This window comes from Podarcis vaucheri (assembly GCF_965113315.1).
Source record: "Podarcis vaucheri genome assembly, chromosome: 12".
In the NCBI taxonomy this organism is placed as follows: domain Eukaryota; kingdom Metazoa; phylum Chordata; class Lepidosauria; order Squamata; family Lacertidae; genus Podarcis; species Podarcis vaucheri.
Window position 1 is genome coordinate 17,442,168 of NC_138750.1, and position 27,124 is coordinate 17,469,291.

A 27,124-nucleotide genomic window follows, 5' to 3' on the forward strand; every position below is an offset into this window, starting at 1 on the left:
AGGAGAGTGCAAGGCTCACTTGGCCCGTCTGGTCTGGAAGTGCTGGGAATGCTCTCCCCCCACAAACCGGCTAGCCACAGGCGGTTCCAAAGGTTTGACTACAGTGGTACCTCAGGTTACATACACTTCAGGTTACATACACTTCAGGTTACAGACTCCGCTAACCCAGAAATAGTGCTTCAGGTTAAGAACTTTGCTTCAGGTTGAGAACAGAAATTGTGCTCCGGCGGCGCGGCAGCAGCAGGAGGCCCCATTAGCTAAAGTGGTGCTTCAGGTTAAGAACAGTTTCAGGTTAAGAACGGACCTCCAGAACGAATTAAGTACTTAACCCGAGTTTGACCAAACTGCGGGAGGCAGTGAAAGACAGAAGTGCCTGGCGTGCTCTGGTCCATGGGGTCACAAAGAGTCAGACATGACAAAACAACCACTACAACAACCACTGTATATGCAATCTTCATGTATATACGAAACCCTTGTAACCAAACCCCCTCATAAAATGAGGGATTACTGCATGCTGAAAAGTAGTGGCCATAAATCTTTGCAAGAATAATAATGTATCCTTCCAAATAGTGGGTCAATGCTAAACAATGTATGCATCCACCATTTGGGAAGGGGGAAATTATTAGGTTGTTCTTTTTTTGTTTTTATTATGTATTTTATATTTTTATATTGTGATTTTATCTTGTGGACTGCCCCGAGACCTGTGGGTATAGGGCTGTACACAAAACAAACAAACAAATACTTTTTAAAATGATTTTTTTAAAAAACCTCAATTCATAGTCATCCAACCTTTAACAAATAAAAGCTCTTTAGGTGGCCCTGGGCAAGGCCCTATTTTTCAATGTTATTTAGCTGACAGAACTGTCAGATCCAAACATTTTTTTTAAAGAATAGTAATAAATATCTGATTAAAAGTGGATCAGCAGAACAAATTCAGTATCAGTGGCAAAAATTCAAAAGTTTCTGCAATCAACAGGTAAGTTTAAAAGATGACTGATTTGTCTACAACTGAAATTACTACATTCACAGGATAGAGAAGGTCAGCCTGTACTAATCTGTCATAGTCCATTTCACACAAGTACAACAGTTGCAGATCCACTCCGAAATGTTAATCTGAATCACCTTGGAAATAATCCACTTCTGGTTCAATATATTGTCTTTTTGAGTTACTTCTTCCTTGTGAAGCTGGGGTTTTTTGCAAGTCATTTGAAGTCAAGGACGACTTCAAATGAATCTAATAATATTAGTTATCTGAGAAATCACAATACCATGTATAAAACTGAACTGTTATTTTATGTAAGAAATCATTGGTTCAATTCAGCTATAATTTTCCAATTATGTCTATCAAATGGCTCTGGATGGGATGAACATTTCCATCCATAACAAGAGATACACACAGCTGAGCCCAAATCAATATTGCGATATGCATGGCTCATTTGCATTAGCTACACAAGCTCAAGTCAAAGGCCATATATGGAGCTGCACTGGTGGGTTAAAACAGCCCCATTCTGAACCATTTATATTTTAACAAGATAGAAACTTCAAAGCAAAATAATACTAAGAAACTGAACTGCATATAACACATCAGTCTTGGTACTCTCACAGGCTCTACTACTGAAAGTACTGAGTATCTGTAAACAAACTTATGTTGACCAAAAATATATAGATTTGTTTTTCTAACCTAAGACAGCTGTACAGTATTCAAAAACGAGCTGTTGTTTTTAATACAGAGAGTATGCATGACAACCGGCTCAGTTTGACCCAGTCTTTCAGGAGGGTAGGTATAGGAAAAAGTAACATTTCCGCTATTATGAAGTAATGCCATATAGCTTTATACAGTGGTACCTCAGGTTAAGTACTTAATTCGTTCCGGAGGTCCGTACTTAACCTGAAACTGTTCTTAACCTGAAGCACCACTTTAGCTAATGGGGCCTCCTGCTGCTGCCGTGCCGCCGGAGCACGATTTCTGTTCTCATCCTGAAGCAAAGTTCTTAACCCAAGGTACTATTTCTGGGTTATTTCTGAGTCTGTAACCTGAAGCGTATGTAACCTGAAGCGTATGTAACCCGAGGTACCACTGTATTGTAAGTTATGAATGGAGCATTTGAAGCAGCCTGCAACACTTGATAACTGGGTAAGCAATCCTTATCCTATTTACCTAGGAGTAAGTCCTGCTGAATTCAGAAGAGTTTACTTCCAAGTAAATATGGCTATGATTGTGTGCAGGACAGTTTAATTTGTCAGTTTAAAGCATGAAAGCTACAGTTGCAACTGCTCTTTCTAAGGACTTTAGCACTTATAAAATATCATCACACGTGCACAATTCTGTTCTCACCTACTGTTCCTTGCTACAAAACTACATTGAAATTTAAACGATATTAAGAACCTGGAAAAAATAGATCTACATTTTTGATAGTGCTAGGGACTCTCCTGCACTGACGGTTGTTAAGCAGGGGTTGGATGGCCATCCACCTATCATGGCTGCTTCAGTTGAGATTACTGCATTGCAAGGGGGTTGTACAAGATGACCCTTCCAGCTCTACAATTCTATGCTACTATGATTCTAAGTTACTCATTTGCGCTACACTCTCTGTTCATGACTGAGGATAAGCATTCCCTTTACATCTATTGGTTCTTTTCTTGCAAGAGATTGATGTGAGGATAAGCAGGAAGGCTGCAAAAAAATATTTGTAGGCTAGTGACAAAGCTGGAGATTTAATTGCAAAGCTTCATATTTCCATCTACTATTGGCAGTGACATATTTCTCACTGGAGAAAGAAAGAAAGAAACCCAACCAAGTACACCTGTTCAAGTACACCTGTGTGAAGTTTAAACTTCTAGTAAGAAGTGCCAGCTACAGGCGTACAAGTATTTTGCACCTAGTATCTTTCACTGATTATCTTCAGTGCGGCAGTTATGTAAGAACATGCCCAATGGACAAATGGTTGCCAACCGATCAATAGCAGCCTTGGACTCTGTTAACTAATGTGAAGACGTATTATGTGGCTCTTCAAACACACGGCACAACTCCATAGTATTTGGACAAAACACTTATTGTGTGCTGACTTCTGCAGTTAAGACAGCTTTCCACGCTATCTAGAAGCCCATTTCAAATATGGAGTGAAAAGGGCCCTTGATTTAATCTCAAAATGGCATTTGTTGTGAAACAGTTTTATACCAAGATTATTTCAGGAACAACAATCAACCCAAATCAGTGCTACAGAACTTCAAGTTCTGTTCACACAAATGAGCTTGGCAGGAAACAATAGCATCAGTACGCTGAATGAAAGATGTGCAAATAGCCATGCTTATCAGCATAATTTAACATCACCCAAGTAATTTTAAATCAAATGATTATGACAAGGGTAGAAGAAAAGTATTTCTGGAGAAGTGCAGTACAATCATATGCTTGCATAGAAAAAAAGTCCTACTGGATTCAGTGAGGCTCTTACTGCTAAAAAGTGTGTACAGTACAGGATTGCAAACTTGGGAACAAACTACATGGTATCACTTATTAGGTCTCTAAATGTTATTTTTAAATGAAATGCTGCTGCAGAGACTGTCAATTTGTTTGGAGCAATGGTGCCTGGGGAAGAGGAGTTTTACCCTTATCCTCAAACCACTTTCACAACCCAAATTCACCCCTTCCCCAGTTGCAGTTTGGCTTTTTACAAAGAGTAAAATACGATACCTATTAGAATTTTAAAAAGGAACAATGAAGCGTTTGGGTGTTTTCTGCAATCCTTAGAAGGGTGAAAACTGATCCATGCAGCCCGCTTAGCATTTCTGAAGCCCTAGTGATAATAGAACCAATTAACACAAAATCCGCTAGAAGATCAGTGTGAAGAAAGCACTTGCCAATTTAGAGTATAATTCCCATATGACTATTTCCAATTAACATCGGTCATCTTGATTATGCAGGTTCAGATTTCTATTAACTGTTTTCCTTCAGAAGATCCAGAAAAAGGATAGCTGCTAAGTTCAAATACTTGATTTCACAACATGTATATATATTGGTTGCTTGATTTTTTTAACCACTCCAAAGTGGTTTGAGATAATAGAATTTAAGGGCTTGAGCTAAGAGCTCACAATTACTATAGGTATCAGTGTTGTTTAAAAAGCATCAACTAGATTTCTATATTTTAAAAATTCCTCTGGGCATTTTTTCAACAAGTTCAATCACAGCCATATCTTAATCAATATGTCCTCAGATGTTCAATATCAGCTTGGAAAAGAAAAAATTGAACTTTAATCTCTTCATTACTAGGAGAAGCAAGCAATACCAATTAACAGTAAACTGAACTGATCTGGGATTGTACACAAGAGTTTATCATTTACTGGGGTATATAAAACACTGCCGTTAGAGCTGCAACATTTGGGTTTAGGCAAAGTACAACAATTTACGAAAATGTTTTACGGTGAAGCTGCTGCACAACCAAGGTCCCATAGTCTGGAACAAGTTCATCCAGCACCTTGCAGAGAACCTCTGAAACAAACCTACACCTCAAGAGTCACCCTTGTCAGCTAATCAATAAAATGCAAAAAAAAACAACAACAACACAATAAAACAGGAAACAAGAAACAGTTGCGATCTCCCACACAAGCCGGAAACACAATTGTTACTTTGTCAATATATTTACCTTCATGTTTCCATCGAAACCTCTCTTGGGTTGATGGTTACAAAGACCTTAGTGGCAGCAACAGCAGCAACCCTGGGGTTAGAGGACTGAGAGGTAAAGGGCGGAGAGAGAGCCCTATATTCCAGGCAGCTGCTTTGTTTCCCCTGCCCGCAAACACAGCAACATCGATGAAGGGAGGAAATGATGTCGCACTAGCGAGGGGGGAAAAAAGGAAAGAGAAAGAAATAGAAGATACAGCAGCACCAAACAGATGGAAAGCCACACCACTTTCCCTTTCTCTCATTGCGTGCCAGCCAGATGCAGCCGGAGGAAGGCTGCCCCCCCAGCCCCCTCTCCAGTGGGAAAACATTTGCAACCCCAACAAAACAGGAAAGGGCGAGATTTTGGGCAAGGGGCACCAGTGGCAGGGGATCTTTGCCTGGAAAAAAATAAAATTAAAAGCCGGGGTGGGGGGAGAGAGAGACCCGTCACCGCCCCCTTCCCCCCGCACTTGACACCTGTCAGCTCTTTTCTCCACCAACCCCCCCCCTCCCCTCCTCGGCGTCCCCGGCGCCTGTTGCTATGGAGCACCCCGGATCACGCACACCTTGGGGGGGGGGAGAGGAGAGAAATAAATGGGGGGGGAGAGAGAAGAAGAGGAGGAAGATGAGAGAGGAGTTGAACAGGAAAGGAGGTGGCAGTGCACCGCAGGAACCCCTCGAGGACAAGGCGGGCGGGCACAATATATATACACACACACATACGTGTGTGCGTGTGTGTGCACATACATACACCTCGCACACATATATATATACACGCACACATATGTGCGTGCGCGCGCACATACATACACCTCTCACACATATATATACACGCATACACACGTGTCTAATGTACACACACACACACCGTGAGGGGGGGGCGCAACACGGTATGCGCCCAGCTCCCTTCCCCCCGCCTTCCAAGGGTCGCCCCACACTCGCGTGCCCGCGGCCATTTCTCGCGTGCCCCATAACCACCGTGCCTCAGAGCTGAGGTAATATTTTCTATTCTTATTATTATTATTAGTGCCTCGCCTCGCCCGGCGCGCCCCCCTTACCGAGCGAGAAGCCCCCTCAGTGCGAGCCGCTCGAGGGCGCCTCCTCCCCGCTCCCTCCGCAGCGCTCAGTCCGTGGCTCGACTCCCTCGGAGCGGCCAAGGCGGCCCAGGCGCATCCTCTCTCTCCGTCGTCCCGCCGCGCGCTCCACCTCAGCGCCCTCATTCACTTCCGCTGCCAGCGGCGGGCACGGAGCGGAAGGAGGGAGGGAGAGACGCCCCTCCCGCCCGAAGAGCGCGAGGGACCGCGCATGCGCAGCCCAGTGCCTTGCGGCGGCGGCGGCTGCTCGACCTCGGTTTCGGAACTCCGCCCGCCGCCACTCGCGGAGGGAGGCCCGCCCCGGTTTGGCGTCCAGGGCGGCGGCCCGCTCTCCAGCAACGCAACAAAGGCTGCAGCCGCGCGGGGAGGGAGGGAGCCCCGCTCGGTCCCGAGCAAGGGGGCGCGCGTGGGATTGGGCCGCCAGAGATGCCGCGAAAACCGCGGTGGCCACCCATCCCACCACCACGGTCGCCTTGCACTCACGGCAGGTGGCTTGCACAAAAAGCTCTCTTCTTGCAAAGAATCCTTGTCTAGAATAAGTTACAGGGAAGCAGGCAGAGGGCCTTCTCAGTAGTGGCGCCCGCCCTGCGGAACGCCCTCCCACCAGAAGTCAAAGAGAACAACAGCTACCAAACTTTTAGAAGACATCTGAAGGCAGCCCTGTTCATTTTTCCCCCAATTTTTTTTATTGGTTTTCACAACATTATAAACAAACAAACATAAGACAAACAAACATAAATCATAGCCTTATTGAAAATTACACTTACTAACATTGTTAAGTGACTTCCTCGCTTCCCCTTGGTTGAATTTCATTGCATGTCCTTTTAACGGTTTTCCAAATCACAGTTCTTATAAAATTTAACTTAAACATTAACATCCTTAGATCTTCACATTATGAAATTAAACATATTAATTCGACACTTAACATAAATAAAATCCTAAGACAATTAAGGCAGCCCTGTTTAGGGAAGCTTTTAATGTTTGATGTATTACTGTATTTTAATATTTGGTTGGAAGCTGCCCAGAGTGGCTGGGGAAGCCCAGCCAGATGGGCGGGGTATAAATAATAAATTATTATTATTTATTATTATTATTATCTATTGAAGAAGCTTTTTAAGTAGGAAGCTTATACCCAGTCTGTCCATTGGCCCTTCTAGCTCAGTATTTCTTTTGAACTGCCCTGAGACCTCCGGAGACAGGGCGGTATATAAATTCAATAAATAAATAAATATAATATTGTCTGCACTGGCTGGCAGCAGCTCTCAGGGGTTTCAGGCAGGGCTCTGGCTCGGCCCTACCTGGAGATGCCGAGGAATGCACCTTGCACCTTCTGTGCGCAGAGCAGATGCTCTAACCGCAGTGATTTCCAGGAGGGCAATAACACAATTTCCAGATGTCACAACTCTCCTGAATGCCTAAAGAGCAATTTCACAGACAGCCTTGGGAAGAAGTATCTTCATTGGGCAAGTCTAACATGCAGGTGCATTGAGCAGGTGCACCTGGCTGTGTTCCTCAACCTCGCATGGCCATCCAGTATATCCTTCCGCCATTGACATAATTAATTGCCCTGTGGCTGATCAGACCCAAATGGTCCTTTCAGCCCAGTAACTCCCAGGAGGATAGCTGCCAACTTAGATTTGGAAATAAGGGATCAGCAGCCAAAATAAGGGATTTTCAGAGCACAGGTATGTTCAACTTCTGATCCCCTCCGAGCCAAAGGCAGAAAGCCCAAGCTAGCAGCCAAACGAAGCCTCAAGCGGTGGTTCCCACAGCGCAGCAACCCAGCAAACGGGATGCAGCAAGGAAAACCACTGTCACCCCTCCGCTGGGAAGCGCTGAGCAATGGCGAGCTCCCAGGCAATGCATCTGATTTGATTGGCACAAGGCATGCAAGCTCCACCTCCCAATCGTTCTTAGACTCCTTATTGGGTGAGCAATGCAGCCAAGCAACACAGTTGGAGCCTCCCTCCCTGGCTGGCAGGGAGGGAGGGAGAGGAGCTGCTTCCTTTGAAACCCGGGAAATTTAAGGGACATCATCAATAAGGGACAGCAGCGGGACCCAGCGCTGGGATAAGGAACTTTCCTGCCAAATAAGGGACGGTTGACAGCTATGCCCAGGAGTGACCAGCCAGAGACACCCTGCACGCCTTGCAGCTCTACTTTTACACTGAAGTGGAATTTTAATTCTCCATGCACACTTCTATGGGTTCTCCCCCCCCCCCATGTACTAGACTTGCACCCACTACTAGCCCAGCTCCTAGTAACATGGCTTCTTACCCACCCTTTCCCAGCACAGCAAGACTACGGTGCTTATTTTAATTTCATCCTTGTATTACAAAATTACACTCAGGATGTCACATTTAGCAAAATCACAATTTTCCCTTCTTGTATTGGATGTAAGTTTTTAAAGGCTTAGGTCTTTACATGGTAGCTGACTACAGCCATGCAGGAATGCCATCAATTAAGTTGCTTCGGAGACAAGGCAGATTGCAAGATAGTGTTGCTGCGGTGCCTGTAATACAGCCCTAACCAGTAATTCGGAGTACATGCGGCCATTTGTTTAGCCTGAAATTATTGCAGGACTCCTAAGTGAAACATGTAATTAACTCACTGTTGATGTGGTTAGCAGTCTTAAGGCTAGGATTGAACAGTATCCATGTAATTGCACATGAACACAACTGTTGTGCCTAACAATACTCATGCCAAAGTAAGTACGACTAATTTCAGGTACCACAAAAGTTTATTTTCTTGTCGTTGCAGAATCAGGGCAACTTGACACATCCACAAAGAGAAGCAAATATGTAAGATCCCTGTGTTCTGCTGCATGGAACCAAATAGGATTTGTGCATCCACTTCTCAACATTTGTGTTATAGTCATTTGGGGACGCGGGTGGTGCTGTGGGTTAAACCACAGAGGCTAGGACCTGCCGATCAGAAGGTTGGCGGTTTGAATCCCCGCGACGGGGTGAGCTCCCGTTGCTCGGTCCCTGCTCCTGCCAACCTAGCAGTTCGAAAGCACGTCAAAGTGCAAGTAGATAAATAGGTACCGCTCCGGCAGGAAGGTAAACAGCGTTTCCGTGTGCTGCTCTGGTTCACCAGAAACAGCTTAGTCATGCTGGCCACATGACTCGGAAGCTGTACGCCGGCTCCCTCGGCCAATAAAGAGAGATGAGCGCCACAGCCCCAGAGTCGGTCACGACTGGACCCAATGGTCAGGGGTCCCTTTACCTTTACCAGTTGGTTTGCATGTTAAAGACTACTAGTCTGAAATCCGTCCTGCTCAAGTGGTTTTTGCAGTTGGAAACTCAACACCACCTAATGCACTGACCGCAGTATGTAATGCAGTATTCACTTTCAAGTTCTGATGTATTACAAGGATTTCCATTTGACCAACAGAACTTCCCCCCTCCTCTCTGTGCAGCCTTCCCAAATCTGCTCTGGAGGGTTCGGAGGGAGTGGTGTGGGGATCAGATTTAGGGGGCATTTGGGGCAGGTACAGGGAGAGGAAAGTCTGTTGGTCAGCCAAAAGTCCTTGCAGTGATGGAAAGGGTGCTTTGAATGCTACACTCTAATCTGGACCCACACTTCACCATGGGCTGAGCACCCAATTGAATTGAGTCAACCAACATTTCACCATGCTAAAAAAGTTGTAAGGATTGGTCTAGGGAAATCTCGACACTTAGTTATTGAGAAAAGTTACATATACCTTTCAGGTTACATTGGCACTTGTGTTTTGCAGGTGTTAAAAAGAATTCACTGCAGCCTCCCTTTAATCTTATGTTAACTATATTACAAATTTAAAATATTTTTGAAGTGCTTTACTTTACTTTCCATTCTTTTTCTTCCAAAAGAATAATTAAAATAAGGTGATGAAGTTCTAATTGGCATATGAAAGAGCCAACAGTAAAACTTTAAGCCTCTTTGTAGCTGCTAGTTTCAAAGAAGATCTGCAAGGGTTGTGCAAACACCAGTGGGAATTTAAGAATCCTTTTAATAAGAAAGAAAGGTAGTTAACATTTACCCCCCAAAAAAGAAAAGAAAATCCTAACCCAAAACATTTGCAGTATTTGTACATGTATGTCAGCAGAGCCTGAAGAAATTTTGAGCTGAGCCTTCAATTTAATTGCAACTATTTTAGCGAAAAGAATGTAATTAAATCAGGAAAATAGAGGTTTGCATCTGCAAGGGACACGTGTGGCGCTGTGGGTTAAACCACAGAGCCTAGGACTTGCCAATCAGAAGGTCGGCGGTTCGAATCCCCGCAACGGGGTGAGCTCCCGTTGCTCGGTCCCAGCTTCTGCCAACCTAGCAGTTCGAAGGCATGTCAAAGTGCAAGTAGATAAATAGGTACTGCTCTGGCGGGAAGGTAAACGGCGTTTCCGTGTGCTGCTCTGGTTTGCCAGAAGCGGCTTAGTCATGCTGGCCACATGACCCGGAAGCTGTATGCCGGCTCTCTCAGCCAATAAAGCGAGATGAGCGCCGCAACCCCAGAGTCAGCCATGACTGGACCAAATGGTCAGGGGTCCCTTTACCTTTTTATACAAAGTTTTGAGAGCCATTATGAATTAATACTCCTTTTTTCTCTTCTGTTTGCTTTTCTACTAAAGGCAGAAACATACATGGGGCTAACCTCGCTTGTAGGTATGGCTAAATTTCCTCCACATGACCCTCTAACCAGGATGTCAGAAAAGGTGCGTTGCTTGAACCAGCCCCAAAAGGAATGCAAAAAAAACCCCAATCTCTAAAGATGTCCTCACTTAGAACAATATTAAATTTTCCATGTTTACTTTGAACATGTGGTGGGTCTCTTTATTACTGCAATTCTATGCGTGCCTACTCAGAAGTTCCATTGAGTTCAATGGGGACTATTTCCAGGGAAGTGGGTGCATAACTGCAGCCTAAATAAAATAGCTTTCTTGGTCTTAATACATTAATGGCTTCATTGATTCCTTGCTTTAAAACACAGCACTAAGAATTTTGCTCAGAGGTCAGTACAGACCTGGAGGATGAATGGAATGCACTCCCAAAATGGCGGTGAACAGCCACACTTTCACACCATCTGAAGCTAAATGTCACCAAGGCACTTCACACAGTATATTATGAATGGCCTTGAAGGTTAGAAATGCAGCATGAACAGACAAATATGCAGACAGTTATTTATGCAAGAACTGGTTTCCACAAAATAGGAAATAAAATGTACAGCTGTGATATTTGTACATGCATTTTATGCAATTTTCTGAAAGGGAACAGCTTTTTACAGAAAGGAATAAAGAGATGTCTGTTTATCCCTGTTGGGTTTCAGAAACTGAAATGCTTACTTACCAGACTGCTAATGGTGGCATTGACTAGTTCAAACCACTTCACAGTACTTTCAGGTACTAAATCATGTATAAGTCAAAGACCTCTCCCCTGCCTCCCCAAAACAACCCTGACCTGCAGATTGAGAAAAACCATTAAAAAAAAAATTTAAAATGCATTTCTTCAGCAGCCAAAAAAAATGATAAATTAAAGTTCATACCCATCAGTATGTTTATTTCCCTCCCTCCAGATTGTTCTAGCCTTCTTTACATAGCTGCCTATTGGATGGGTCAAATTTACATAAAGAATTCAAAGTCTTATATAGACTTTAGGTTAAGGATGGAGAATCTGTGACCCCTTAGATATTGCTGGGCTACAACTGCTATTATCCTTCACCATGCTGGTGTCAGAATCTGCGTTCGACTGAGCTGATAAAGCTCATCTTCCGGAATCGCCCTCCGACGTGATTAACAACCTGAGCCTTTGATGAGGCCTCCAGGCACGTTCCCATTCAGCAGAGAATCAAAGCAGCATGCGGAAGTGATGAGATTTATGGCTACACCACTATGCTTTATTTCTTACTACACAGACAGAAAACACATCCTCTCTCTGTGAAAGCAGAGAGCAACTGAAACAAACAAAGGAACAGGAAACCAGTAACGTCACATCCGTCTCCCGTGAGACTTCCAGCAGCCTGGAATGTCTCTGGAATGTAAACAGAGTCTTGTGACTCTAAAACACTGCACAGCGGCAAACAGAAACTAACAGCTGGCTGGGGTTGGTGGGAGTTGTAGTCCAACAACATCCAGAAGGCCACAGATTCCCCATCCCTACCATTAGAATGAAACAGGAAGTAATTAATTATACTTGGTACCTAAGCTCATTGGCAATAATAGAAAAAGAATGTAGATTTGCTTATCCGTAACAGCATTTTATCCCATCTAGCAGAGATCTTAAATGAGCATCACTAATGGTTGGTTACCTGTGGTAGTATTTTTTTCAGACCTGTGGGGGGCGGGGATTATGCATGTTTAAATAACACCTCCAGTTATATTTTTAAAAGCTATGGCCCTGCTATTCTATTGTCTGTCTGTCAATGTGTTAGTATACCAGAGTATCCTTTTGTCCTGCCTGCTTAGTGGGAACCCAGTTCCTTAGTGGCATAGCAACACACACACACCTCACACAGAATTTCTGCTGGAAATTATCCTCTTACCACACAACATTTCAACAAGTGAATGTTCTGTTTGGATGGATTTGGGTCCTCTATGCAAGGTCAACTGCAAATAGTGATTAATTCAGATCTGCACCACCATAGAGGGGCTTTGCAGAGAAAACGCCTTGAGTACTGAAAGCAAAAGCCCTTCACACAACCTCCTGCTCAATATACAAACCCCAGATCTAGAGCAGCCCCATCAAATGACGGTCTCTGCACCTGATTATAGACCTCCAGGAAGGAAAGAAGTGCTTGGCATGGCGTCTACCCTTCAGTAATCAGTCCCATTGTCAAATGCCTCTTCTGGTTAATAAGCTTCTCCTTGTGTGCAACAAAAATCTACCTTCCTATAACTTAAGCCCAACAGATCTAGTCCTGCCCTCTAGGGACAAACCTTTGCCCTTAGAGCGCGTTATCCATGAGCCCTTATGTCTTTTCTTCTGCAGGCTAAATGCTCCTAGTGCTTTCAGCTTTTCCTCACAGCACTTTTGTTTTCCATATCCTACCCAGACAGTATTCATTGCCCTCCAGGCTGTCATTATATATTAAATATTATATACAGTGGTACCTCGGGTTAAGTACTTAATTCGTTCCGGAGGTCCGTTCTTAACCTAAAACTGTTCTTAACCTGAAGCACCACTTTAGCTAATGGGGTCTCCCGCTGCCGCCACGCCGCCGCTGCACGATTTCTGTTCTCATCCTGAAGCAAAGTTTTTAACCCGAGGAACTATTTCTGGGTTAGCGGAGTCTGGAACCTGAAGCGTATGTAACCTGAAGTGTATGTAACTCGAGGTACCACTGTACGGTGGTACCTCGGTTTAAGAACAGCCCTGATTACAAAGTATTCAGTTTACAAACTCCACAAAACCAGAAGTAGTGTTCCGGTTTACGAACTTTACCTCGGTCTAAGAACGGAAGCCGAACGGTAGAAGGGCACCAGCGGCGGGAGGCCTCATTAGGGAAAGCGCGCCTCGGTTTAAGAATGGTTTCGGTTTAAGATCAGACTTCCAGAACAGATTAAGTTCATAAACTGGGGTACTACTGTATTATATATTATATATACCCTGCCTTTTCCCCTGACAGGGGCTCAAGGTGACATACAGATAAACTAAGAACAGCTAAAACCCGGGGGGGAGGTTAATTAAAAAACAATTAAACATTAATAGAATTGGAACTTTAGATATAAAATATCTATTAAAAACATGCAACCACAACAAACTCACCGCAGTACCAGCCCCCTCATTAATAGCAGTCACTCCCCAAAAGCCTGTTGGAACAAAAAGTTATTCACCTGCAGGTGCAAGGACAGCAAGGAGGGAGCCAGTCTCTAGCTTCTCTAGGGAAGGAGTTCCAAAAAGTCAAGGTGGAGCTACTAACAAGGTCCTCCTTCTTCTTAAAGTGTGCGGCTTCCAGATTTGCATGAAACCCTTTACCACCACGGACTCCCTCCTCAATGCTGATCATCACCTGACAGGAAGAGGTTGGTGGTGAGATATTAGATCTGCCACAACAATAGCAGGTCTGTTGTAGCTCACCCCCTTTTAACCTTGGCTGCATGGCTTGAACCAAGCAACACACTCCCTTCCACACCCACTGTTAGGCCAAGTGTTTTGACTGCTTGGGTTGCTTGTGCAGTTAGGCTGGTTCCTCTCAAACTCAGTTGCTAAGCAGCAGTTACCAGATATCAATTCTAAGTAATCACAAATGTAGATTACTGCTGTAGAACTTCCTCCCTAGGGCTGCTTGTCAGGTATCGAATATTAGCTCTGAGTAGCTACAAAAATAAGTGTAGTTTGGTGCTGTAGAAATCTCTCTCCATGCCCCCTCACATCATCAGGGGGACCATCTGTCCTATTTTACAGGACAGTCCCTACCACTTGAATGAGTCCTCTATTGTAGGGCTGCGCAGGCCGAGTCTGGTGTAAAGTACCATAAGAAAGGAAAGCAAGAAGGCATTTGATATTGGCCATTAGCAGTGAGCACCTGAACAACACCTGGCCATAGTCTTCTTCCCCACAATGATGAGATGGCTTGCATTTCTATTTAAATGACGGCCATTATTTCTAAAAGTATTTCTAAAATTTTAATGTATTTTTCATCTTTGTTGGAAGCTGCCCAGAGTGGCTGGGGAAACCCAGCCAGATGGGTGGGGTTAAAATTATTATTATTATTATTATTATTATTATTATTATTATTATTATTATTATTATTATTATTACAATTAAGCCTGGGCAACCTTGAAGCAAAATCAGTGTCCTTTGCTGTCCTTAGTCTCTCAGAAGGCTGATGGTTCAGAAGGGTCTTTAGGGAGCAGTCCTGGAACTCTTTTATACAGCTCTTTTAGTCTATGGTGTTGGCCATCTTAAATTGTAATTAAGTATTGATTTTGATGTTTTCCTGGGCTGCCCCCAAGGGCCCTTATGGTGATAGGGCAGGATATAAATCTAATTGACAAATTAATGCCAGAATTTAAATGCATTTTATTTCACACTAGCAAAATGCCTGAAAAGTAGTATGTGTGGAGGGAACTTTTTATAAGAGTACAAAACACCCTTTTGGGTTCTGTACGCATTCTGGGGGGGAGGGGGGTCCCTCTTGTAAATGTATAGATGCCCCCCCCCCCATTTTTACTTGGTGTTTGGACACTTGCTGGTTTTTTCCCTAGATCGCACAAACAAAATCTTACACCTGTCAGTATGGGTCAGGCAGGTTTTGCTCCCATCACAGCAGTATCCTCAAGAGTACATCACCTTACTTTTCTTCACAAGAGCAAATGAAATCATTTAATTTCTTTAAGTTGGGGTGGTGGGGTGGTGCAGGGTGGGATAAACACCCTATGAGGCTGAGGCAGCTATAGTCATTTCTGGAAAGCCGCAGGTTCCCCATCCACCCCATTTTAAATGAACACCCAAAACAAAAATTGCTTTCTTCTATTTCGAATAGCTTATTCCTATTAAGTTCATCATTGGGAATGCACACAATTCCTCTGAACAAATTTCTGTTTACTTAAAAGCACACCTTCTCTAAGACTTTTTCAAAAGTCTGCACCTTTTATCCAGGGTTCAAAATAGAGCAGACTCTACTCTCCATGAATTGCAAGGCAGCACTTCTAAAAGCAGCACAAAGAGCAATTTGGTCTTAGGAGATACGCAGTGGGACTCAACAGGATGGGGAGCTGAGTCACAGCCGAGGTTTAACTGCCGAGTAGTCCCGGCTCTTGTTCTGTCCACAATGCACAATTATAATTATGCAATTAATATTGCATTGTGCAATATTACGAGCACTCAGGGTGTCTGACCAAAGAGAATAGTTGTCTATTTCCCACCAAAAAGGAAACTTTAACAGCTCTCAGAAGACTTAAAGCAGAGCGTCTTTATAGGAGTTACTTACATTTGCATGCCACCATTTCTACATGTCACTGAACACACCAGGTTTAATTATGAATTAAGATTGACCATTTGCCATGCATGACAGCCACTACTCAAAGGACCCCGGTTATATGAAATGGATGCTTGATAAGATTTATTCAACGTAGCAATGCAAGATCCACAGGGCAGTGGTTTTTTAAAGGAGCTAAACCAGTTCTCACTAATAGAAGTACGGCATTAAAGTGACACACCCAGGCCAAGAATCTGACGTGTACATGCGACTCTTTCTTTTTCCTTTCACCTTCTAGAAATCTGCAGCAAACTGTCATACACAGTTCTTTTTTGCTGTAGGAAGCCAAATGCTCAATCACAGGAATGACAATAAATGCCCAACATTAGAATAAATTTTATAACAGCAGTGTGTACTGGGAAGAATTCCAGAAGCAGTTCTGAAAAGTGCCAAGTCATTTCACTGTCTGCGTGATCAGGCAACCCAATCTCTCTATACAAACTTGTTACTTTTGCAGACATTCTTCTGCTCTTAACACTCTTTGGACAGCTGAACCCGAACCATCCATGATGCCACTGGCGTTTGGGCCTGTTTGACCCAGCAAAAAGTTGAACGCACACTTTATTCTGCCGGAGAATTAGGTTATGTGGATCTGGGCCAAAGAAATTACTTCATTATTATGCAGAGTTGCTAGGTAGTTAACAATGGGATATATGGAAATGCTAGATAGCTAATAAGCCAAGCAGAATTCATAATTACCGTACATATACAAGTGCGAGGGAGAAACCTGCTGAACTAAGGTTCAGGCAAAGATAAAGAGCCCGAAGTGAACGAAATGCGCAACTTAACATAAGCCAGAGCTCTAGGTGCTCTCAAACACTAAATATATAACAAGCTGATAAACCCCATAGAAAAATATGCTAAATACCCTCATATCACCAAAATGTATTCTGCAGCTTGAGACGCAAATCCCTGAAGGGGAGCCTATCCCTTTATCAGCCTGCCTAGAATCATAGGGGCCAACTCCTAGGGGATGAGGGGCCTTGCCCCCTAAAATATTTGAGGGGGCCAGCCCTCCCCCCCCCGAGTTGATAGACATTTGTAGGGGAATCGTAGCTATATGTTATAATCCTCACTTGTTCTCAAAACACACACTACAGTATAGTGATCTGAACACTGGTATTGCTTCAAAGCTGTAGCACTTGATTCTGAGTACAGTGGTACCTCGGGTTAAGTACTTAATTTGTTCTGGAGGTCCGTTCTTAACCTGAAACTGTTCTTAACCTGAAGCACCACTTTAGCTAATGGGGCCTCCTGCTGCTGCCGCGCTGCCGGAGCACAATTTCTGTTCCCATCCTGAAGCAAAGTTCTTAACCTGAAGCACTATTTCTGGGTTAGCGGAGTCTGTAACCTGAAGCGTATGTAACCCGAGGTACCACTGTAGCTTGAAAGCCTCCATGGACTTTACTAGACAGTAAGTACACAGTTCTGGGATGAAGGAGGGTCGAGGATTTGGTAGAGCACCAGGGCAGGAGGCCCAAAAGCTGCTTCACTCTCCAGCTGATTCACAGCAGATTTGAAGCAGACAGAAAATGAGCTGCCAAGTAGTAGACGTAAAAAGGACCTAGGGGACTTAGTAAATCACAAGCTTAACATGAGTCAACAGTGTGGTTCAACAGCAGAACTAAAAGGCTGGATGGCCATCTGTCATAGATACTTTAGTTGAGCTTCCTGCATTTCGGGGGTTGGACTAGATGACCCTTGGGACCCCTTCCAACTCTATGATTCTATGATTCTTTGACTGTGCAACTCCCAGACACTTGTTCCCTGGAAGCATGCATTTTAGAGCTTAAAAATGAGAGCTCTGTGATCAATCAAGTTACTGAGGGAAGGCAGTTAGACAGTAGAGCAATACCCTACCCTGTTTAATTCTGTTCAGCTAATTATAAAGGTTATGGCTCACAGGCCCAACGTTCCTCTGCAATATCCTCACAGTGACAGCGATAGCTCAGACTGGTCTCCACTACACGGGAACTTGGACATGTTTGAGTTTGGGAGGGCAGCACAGGTTAAGCTGCAGTGGTCACACCAGTTGACTCTGGGGTTGCGGCGCTCATCTCGCTTTATTGGCTGAGGGAGCCGGTGTACAGCTTCCGGGTCATGTGGCCAGCATGACTAAGCCGCTTCTGGCGAACCAGAGCAGCGCGCGGAAACGCCGTTTACCTTCCCACCGGAGCGGTACCTATTTATCTACTTGCACTTTGAAGTGCTTTCGAACTGCTAGGTTGGCAGGAGCAAGGACTGAGCAACGGGAGCTCACCCCGTCACAGGGATTTGAACCGCCGACCTTCTGATTGGCAAACCCTAGGCTCTGTGGTTTAACCCACAGCGCCACCTGCGTCCCATACCAACAAAAATAGGGAGCTTCTAAATCCACCAGAACTCTTCATCAGGCTTCTGTTAAGCAAAGTGGAAGAGTGGAATGAGGTGGAGCAGGGAGGAAAACTGCCTTGGAACTGAAGCCATAACATTTATGTCTGCATTGGTCAAAAAAATCAGAAGGGGCATGATTTTGACCCTGAGGGAATTCCTGAGAACTAATTATGAATCCACGGCACTGCATTCCTTATACCCATAAAGCTTGCCCTGAAAGATTTTATTCCATTTTATTTCATTTTACTAGGTCAGCTGCTTATCTATTAGGCCGTATTCTATAAATGCCTACTGGAAATTGTGACTGGCTCTCAGAATTAATCCAGCGCTCTGCCATCACTCAGTGGAACATTGCCTCTTTTACAAGAGATGTAAAAACTCTGCACTAGACGCCATTCTAGTCATTAATGCCTGGAATCCTGCCCTTAGTCAATGTGCTTTATGTTCCTGAGTGACAGCTTGGCTGCTTGTTCTGCAGCCCATCTGCTTGCATGGCAACTTGCCACCTTTGCAAGGTGATCTAGCAGAAACAGAACATCAGCCAGAGGGAAGCGACCTGAGAAAAGCCTGCCTCCACCTTTGGCATAAAGCACATCCATCCACTCAAACTTTCTATGGACTTATGCCAGTAGATTTGCAGCACAAGAGAAACATGAAGCAACAGGCACAGCTATGATTTATTGCAATTGTGAACCTGCCCAGAGAAATCAGCTGGGAACAACTACTTGCTTTACTGACATTTTTTTAAAAATCATTGTGCATTTATTTTCTGATTGCAAAGCTCATCCTTAATGTTTCAAGTCTATTTCGGATTCTTTTAAAATGTGAATATTTCGTAGAAAGTCAGTGTGATGGCCTGGGAATCCAATTCAGAGGGTGAACCGGAGGAATCCCAGCCTGCACAGGAGTCCCCGCCTCCAGGGCCGGCTGAGCCGGGGCAGGGCCTTGATTCTGAAGCGCCTGCACCTGTGCCGGATCCTCAGGAGCAGGCACCAGGTGATTCCACTCTGGCTCCGGAGGTGATTGAGGACGCATTGCCTACAAGTGCGCCTCTCCCAGCCCTGTCAGGGGAAAGTGAGTCTCCCCCTGGGTCCAGTAACCCACCGGCCTCTCCTGAGCTGCAGAGGCTCAGGGCAGAGAGGTGGAGGGAACTGGTTTCTCCCAGGAGGAGTGCTCGCCTTAAGGCCAGGAGAGGCGGGTCACCTGGGGGCCGGACTGCCCCTGGCCTCAGAGGAGATAAAGGCCAGTCAGCCCAGTCCCAGGTTGCGGGAGCAACGTCGTTGAAGAGCTGTTTCGGCCAACACCCAGTCCTGTTCCCCCAGAGTTCCTGTCCTTGCCTGGCTCCTCGCTGTGGACCCCGCAGTTATTAGAGTGTAGGAGAACCAACCAAACAGATCCCATGTCTTCCAATATCCTGCTGGACCAAGTCTTGAGCTCTTGCTGGTGGTCTGGGGTGTAAAATGTTACAGAGGTTAATGTTTCTGCAGCATGTTTTCTGCTTTGTAATTTCCTTAGTGACAATAGATGGGTACCAACTCCAAATACTAAATATTCGACAGGCTTGGCAGTTTCAAATTTTTTAGCTTTGTTTACTAAAAACATGTCAAATAAATATGCTAAATTACGTAGATCACCCTCTAGGGCCATCAGAAAAATTCGTAGTACAAATTACCCTGTGCAAATCAAGTTGAAAAGGAAAACCTTCCTATTCAAAGTTTTCCAGAAAATGTACATCATTTGCTCCTGCTCAGTAAAACTGTCTTCCATCTCAATTCTGCATTTGTTATCCCAACAGGAGACTCCACAGAAGGCAAAATCCAAGTTTACCAAGTTCTAAGCAAGCCGTCTTTCCCATAGGGTTTCGTGGTGTGTCGCACCAGGGCGCTGGCCTCTCAGGGGCGCCCCAGCAAGGGGGGAGCTGCGCGGCTTTGCCGGTAGCCTCCCCTTTCCCTGTACGCCCGCCAGCTGCGCCCCGCCAACCATAAGGCTGGAGGGCGTGCAGCTTCCCTCCCAAGCCTCTGTGGGTTTCGCTCTCCTCCCGAGAAGGCTTGGGAGGGGCACAACTTCACTCTCAAGCCTCTGCGGGCATCGCTCTCCTGCAGCAGCATGGGGGAGAGTTGAGCCCTCCCCCCGGATGGCTGGCAGTGCGCAGCTATGGCCACCCCAACACTATCCGTGGTAATTTGGGGGTGCCAAATTACCCCCAATGAGGTGATTAGTAAAAAGGAACTTGAAGCCCATTATATAGCCTTTCCATGCTTAGCTAAGCACCAATACCAATACAGTAGTACCTCGGGTTAAGAACTTAATTCATTCCGGAGGTCCGTTCTTAACCTGAAACTGTTCTTAACCTGAAGCACCACTTTAGCTAATGGGGCCTCCCGCTGCCGCCAGAGCACGATTTCTGTTCTCAGCCTGAAGCAAAGTTCTTAACCCGAGGTACTATTTCTGGGTTAGCGGAGTCTGTAACCTGAAGCATATGTAACCCGAGGTACCACTGTATACCCTGAGTTGCCAGCTGCTCCTTATTCCAGGGCAGGGGGGAAGAATCCAGACCCAGAAGCTGGCTGTGTCCCTTCAAGCATCTCCTTCTGGCTCAGACATGCAGAATAAATATGTATATGTATATGTATATGTATATGTATATGTATATGTATATGTATATGTATATGTATATGTATATGCAGGTTTTGGTGTCTTCGGGTGTCTTCCCGTGTAAGAGTCGGGGTGTCTGTGCGACGTTTCGACGAGGTCTCACTCGTCATCTTCAGGCTGGTGCTTTCGGCTTCTTGTTATTGGAACAGAGCTCTGTTCCAGTAACAAGAAGCCGAAAGCACCAGCCTGAAGATGACGAGTGAGACCTCGTCGAAACGTCGCACAGACACCCCGACTCTTACACGGGAAGACACCCGAAGACACCAAAACCTGCATTCCTGTACCCGTGAAAATCTACGAAAGTATATGTATATGTATATATGTGTATGTGTATGTGTATGTGTATGTGTATGTGTATGTGTATGTCTATCTCTATCTCTATATCTCTCTATCTCTATCTCTATCTCTATCTCTATCTCTATCTCTATCTCGCACCCACATTTCAGGCTCCTGAATCATGAACCATAGCCATACATATTACTCCCCATATTTCCACAGAATATGTGCAGTTTCCTTTAGTCCAGACATTGCAGCATTTCCCTGATCATGGAAAATGTCAACCCTTCTGTTATCACTCCTAGCAAAAATGCAAAAGAGACAAATTGTGCTGACTTTGTAGCACGTGAAAAAGATGTCAAAGAGTTAAACGGTAGCAAGGAACATTTTTTTTGCCGAGAAAAGATAGAGTAGCTTGAATACTCAAATAACTTCAGCCATGGGGATAATATAAATCCTATAAGAAGATCAAGAGCAGCCTAGCTGGAGTCTAAAGACATTTTCCTCAGCATTACGATCATAAACTTTGCTTATCTTGAATGGTACATGCTGCGCTATTTGTATGCAGCTAGAGCTCGCTGGGTTCTTTTTGTTTAGCCGCACACCTAATCTTACCTCAAACTTATTTTGATTTACTGGGGCTCTTTTCATCAGAAATTATTTTCCAAGGCTAAACAAGAGCTATTACACCTGTTGCTGTTCCACAAATGGTGATCTTGCAACAAAAGTATTAATTCAAAACAACCACTTCCTACTTCCTTTTTTTTTTATAAAAAAAGGAGTTACATAACAGCAACAGTTTGGCGTCCCATTTGTCAGCCGTGTCTCAAAGCAAACGGCTCCTGCAACAGATTTGACACTTGCAAGAGACATGCTTTGGGTTTTTGAAAATTATTTTATCTAAATTAAAATCTTGCCCTATTTAAATGAAACACGGGCTACAGCCCCTTCCAATCAACCATTCTCTATCTTCAGACTAGCCCGCTGAAGTATTGGCTGAATGACTTTATAGCCTCCAATTTGTTTCACAAAAATCCAATTAATATTTTCAGCAATTATAGCAATTCCCAATATCCATAGCAATAGTATAGCATAGTTTAACAATTCCCAATATCCATTCTTCTGAGACTGTATGGGATTTCATGCTTGCCATTTCTGAGGTCTCACTAGTATGATATATACCCCTATTTTCTGGTCACATCACCATAGGAAGAACAGATGGCTTTTATTTGAAGCACATTGTCTGGATTCATGTACCCGAATTCTGAGGCTTGGGGGGGGGGCAAGGCTCAAGGCAGTTTACAGAAAAATAATAATACAACAAAGAAATTATCAACAAGGAAAAAATAACAATACAGTGGTGCCCCGCAAGATGAATGCCTCGCAAGACGGAAAACCCGCTAGACGAAAGGGTTTTCCGTTTTGGAGGTGCTTTGCAAAACGAATTTCCTATGGGCTTGCTTCGCAAGATGACAATGTCTTGCGAGTTCCTCTGGTCCCCCCCCCTTTTCTAAGCCGCTAAGCCGCTTATCAGCTGATCCGATCACCAGATAAGCCGCTAAAAGCCGCTAATAGCGCTAATCCGCTAATCCGTCAATGGGCTTGCTTCGCAAGACGAAAAAACCGCTAGACGAAGAGAATCACAGAATGGATTCTTTTCGTCTTGTGAGGCACCACTGTAATAATTTAAGACTTTCAGAAAGTTAAAATAACAATATAAATTTAAAACAGATTAGAACTCACAGCAGCTTTCTAAATATAGAATAGAATCATAGAATCATAGAGTTGGAAGAGACCACAAGGGCCATCGAGTCCAACCCCCTGCCAAGCAGGAAACACATATACGGGTAGGCATTTCTAAACAAAAAAGTTTTAGCAGGTGCCAGAAAGGGTGCATTGAAGATGCCTGCTGGATATAAATAGGCAGGAAGTTCCCAAGTTTAGGTGCTGCCACACTAAAAGATGGAGTTCCTACAGATGCAGAGCAGGTATTCTGTGGCACCAGGGCTGTCTTAAGCATATGTGGCTAGCCCAGGTTGCCCAGTCCCAGGTGCACAGGAAGGCGGAGCCAGCCAACCGCCTCAGCATCTCGCTGGCTCGGTCGCCCCCGAACTTGCGGCGCAGAGCCGCCCGCAGCAGAAGAGCCCGCTGCAGCACTCTGACCAATAGGTGGGCTCTTCCCCGGACTCAACTCTTGGGCCCTGGACTCTCGGCCTGGCGCCCCTGAAAGCCTGGCGCCCGGGTGCCCCGCACCCCTAGCTCCTATGGGTAAGACAGCCCTGTGTGGCACCTATAACACTTCCACTGATCGAAGCAGTCAAGTGGGTATATATGAACCTTTTGGCTTCAACCTGTCAACAGCAAGGCAAGGGGACTTTCAACTATGCAATTCTTTAATTGGATATAAATATTATAACATAAACAAACCAAGTCCAGGGAGGAAAACAACAACCAGAAACCAAACTAACCTCTTTATTCTTCTCTTGCTCATTTCCTCCCACATTTCCTTTCCTCCTTCTCTGAAGCAAACTTCCTTCCATATTCTCCCTGAAATCTGTTTCTTTCTTTCTTGATAATACCTTGTAACACAGGGACAGGCGGAAAAGGGCAAAGCCAGCCTTAAATTGCCCTTATAAAGAACCGGAGCAGATTCCCCAGCAAATGTTCTTAAAGAGAGGTCAAATCTAATTAATAGCAGCAAGAGAGATAGGTTTTCTTCTTTGCGTGAAAACTGGAGCTGAGCCAAAATTTCTCAGGAGACTTTTTTTTTTCTGAAGCAAGTCCTGAGATTTTCTTTCACCCCTGCAGAAAAACAAAAAGACTACTTTACTGAATTTTCTTTGCTCATTCTTCACCTCTCATGCACACAATGCTAGAACAATGCTTAGAACTGAGGTGTGCAAAATGGTGGCCAGGCTGAATACACTGTTGCTGAGGTTGCAGTGACAACTTCAATATCTTTTCCTCTCCTGCTAAAGAAATTTTGTGAAATAGCCTCCCCAATTTGCCAGGAAACAGGGGTGGATAATTTTAAGAGGCCATTTGGGCACCATTCAAATACAAAATTTCCCATGGAGTTTTCTGATAACAGATAAACATTAAATACAGATATAAATATTTTACATAAAGTGTCTGTCTCCTAGGTTAATGAAGTAATCTAACTAACTAACTATGTGGAGTCTTGCTAAAATTAGTTTAAGCAGCAACAGCAACAAAAGTGTTTCTAATTTCAAGCCAGACTTTAAGGGCATGCAGTGCCACCTTTTACATATTTACTCAGAAATCTGTTCCAAGTGTTCAGCAGAGCTTGCTCAGAAGTAAATGGGCCTGGATTTGTAGCCTGAACCCTTAGTCCTACAACATACAACCAGATTATAAATCATATTTACTCAAAAGTAGGTCCTATTAGGGATGCCATACTTTGAAGAGCAAAGAAGAGGACACATTTGCTGACTTCTACTTTTAACTATGGATCACTGTGATGAGTCTACCCATGAAAAAGAGGACATGTCCTGGAAAAAGTAGACATATGGCAACCTTACCAGCCTCCAGGCCCAAGCAGTCTACTGTAGTAAAAAATATAAAAAGGTTGCAAACCAAATTCCTGTACTATCAATATCAATAAACCTGACTTCCAAGTGGGCCTTGTTAAGATGAAGGTTGAAAAGCTGATACCCTTAAGCATATCTACATTACAAATTTAGACTGGTTTCAAGCCTATTTAACTATGATGCTGCTCACGGAAATCTAGACATTCAACCTGAGCATCTTTCCATTCCTGTCCATAGAGGCTTCTCCTGAAATGAAAATAGCAGCTTGGGAGAGACCATTTTCATCAGGGAGGTGGTAGGCAGAGAGAATCAATCTCCTCCTCTCTCCACCCTCCTCCTGCAGCTGCTCTGACTGACTCCAAGGATACTATTTCCCCCAGAAGTGTGCCATTTAATTAATTTCATGTCGGGTTTTGCTCAGCTGTATGGGAGTTACTTCCCACCAGAGGACTCAGCACTGCTGCCTAGGGCTGCAAAATGAGAGATCCTCAGCATACATCTTGCCTCCCTGATGGCTTTCACCCCATCCATTCTTCCCCTGATCCTGGCACCCACTTCCTTTTCCTGACTGCAGAAATCCAGGTGTAATGTACAGCAGAAGCAAAAGGGAAGCAGATGAGGCCTGTGGGAGGAACAGGTGAGGTACCCGTTCCCATAAGGCAGTGATGACGAACCTTTTAGAGACAGAGTGCCCAAACTGCAACCCAAAACCCACTTATTTATCGCAAAGTGCCAACAAGGCCATTTAACCTGAATTGGTGCATAATCTGCAGTAGCTCTCACTACTCTGACTCCTATTTAGCCCTTAAGAAAGAAGTACAGTATCTGGTTACCATATTGCTTTGTATCTGGGGAATTTGTGTGAAGTCTAGGCAAGCTCTCTCAGTGTTTGCATTGAAAGAGAAGATGTATATAGATCTTTTTGCGGTTCATTAACCCAACAATCAGGGACACGGGTGGCGCTGTGGGTTAAACCACAGAGCCTAAGGCTTGCCGATCAGAAGGTTGGTGGTTTGAATCCCCGTGACAGGGTGAGCTCCCATTGCTCGGTCCCAGCTCCTGCCCACCTAGCAGTTCAAAAGCATGTCAAAGTCCAAGTAGATAAATAGGTACCGCTCCGGTGGGAAGGTAAATGGTGTTTCCGTGCGCTGCTCTGATTTCGCCAGAAGCGGCTTAGTCATGCTGGCCACATGACCTGGAAAAACTGTCCACGGACAAAAGCCAGCTCCCTCAGCCAGTAAAGAGAGATGAGCGTCACAACCCCAGACTCATTCGCGACTGGACTTAACTGTCAGGGATCCTTTACCTTTACCTTTTTAACCCAACAATTCCCCATTCTCAGCACCGTTGTGTGCCTCTATGAAGGTAAGTGTAGTTAATGTTTTGACATCACCACCACAAGACTGGGTGTGTCTTCTCTATGAGATACTCATCTTCTCTGTTAGGGTAAAATACTTGTTTCTGCAGCAGCCAGAGCAGCTTTTAGAGAAAATAAATTCCAACAGTGTTTTTCCCGCTCCCCCGCCCAGCCCTGACTGGCCCCTATGCAGTGTGTCTGGCGTGACCCTGGGCACGCCCCCACTCACTGTACTTGGCTGTGGTTGAGCTTGGTAAAAAAGTATGGCAGAAAGTGGGAGGCGATCATGGCACGGTTAGGCCGGTGGGGCCCAGAGCCCCAGTGCCGGGTGAAGGGCGATGAGGATGGGGCGGGGGGCGGCCCTGCCTGGCTACCTGGCCCTGGAACAAAGTGGCTTCTTGAAGCTTGCCAGCAATGCCATCCTCCCCTGCTGCCTCCCGTGTGATGCACCCCGCCCGGCGCCTCCCATTGGCACCAGCCGGAGGCTGTGTAAAGCCTCAACCTCGCAGCAGGAGGAAGAGGAAGGTGGCTGCTCAGCTGCCCTAGTTGAGCTGAGGACTCGATGCACCGTTCTCGCCTTCTGCCGGCTCTGTGCTGGGGCAACGGCACATGTGCCCACAGAGAGGGCTCTGAGTGCCCCCTCTGGCAATGCATGCCACAGGTTCGCCACCACTTCCATAAGGCATGGATGGGGAACCTGTGGTCTTCTGGACGCGCAATGCCTATCAGCCCCAGCTAGCATGGCTAATGGCCTTGGAGCTGTAGGGTAACAACATCTGGAAGGCCACAGGTGCCCCATCCCTGCCTATGGTGGGAAAGCAATGCAGCTCCTCACTCACACTTTCTTCAGCCAACTCTGCTGAAACACCAGGGATGCTCTACCTTCCCTTTACCCTGCTTGGTTTCCAGTTGCTCGGCTGAAGCCTTCCAGCAGCTTACATTGCCAGTTGCCACTTTCCGGTTCTATCCCCCTGGGTTCTCTTTTAGATGGCTTCTCGCTTGGTGTACTTTGGTTCCCATGGCAACTATTGGAAGCTGGCAGCCTACCTCTCTTCTACTTTCCAGCAAGAACTCACTACTACATCTGGGAAGCCTCATCAGTGCCTGAAGCCAAGTCCTAATATCACAATGCTAGCAAGTCTGAGTGCACGCCCCCCCCACACCGTAATTATTTCCATCTCCGTGGGCAAATTTAGCCTCAGTCTA

At 45.0% G+C, this 27,124-nt stretch overlaps 1 protein-coding gene across 6 annotated transcripts in view; it reads right to left on the reverse strand.

Annotated features, from left to right (window-relative positions):
- Positions 1–26,829, reverse strand: part of ATP2C1 (ATPase secretory pathway Ca2+ transporting 1) — a 68,286-nt gene extending 41,457 nt beyond the window's left edge. Inside the window, exons 1-2 of one of the 6 annotated variants that reach the window (XM_082192991.1) lie at positions 26,812–26,829; positions 23,479–23,812 (exon numbers count right to left, since the gene is read on the reverse strand). In XM_082192991.1, the coding sequence (XP_082049117.1) occupies positions 23,479–23,550 (72 nt within the window). In that variant the 5' untranslated portion in view covers positions 23,551–23,812; positions 26,812–26,829. Of the gene's footprint in view, positions 1–4,640; positions 4,832–5,718; positions 5,908–13,491; positions 13,513–13,559; positions 13,579–23,478; positions 23,813–26,811 lie in introns of those variants that run through there. The other 5 variants (XM_082192992.1, XR_014212404.1, XM_082192994.1 and 2 more) reach the window with 5 other exon arrangements.
- Between the last annotated feature and the right edge of the window lie 295 nt (positions 26,830–27,124).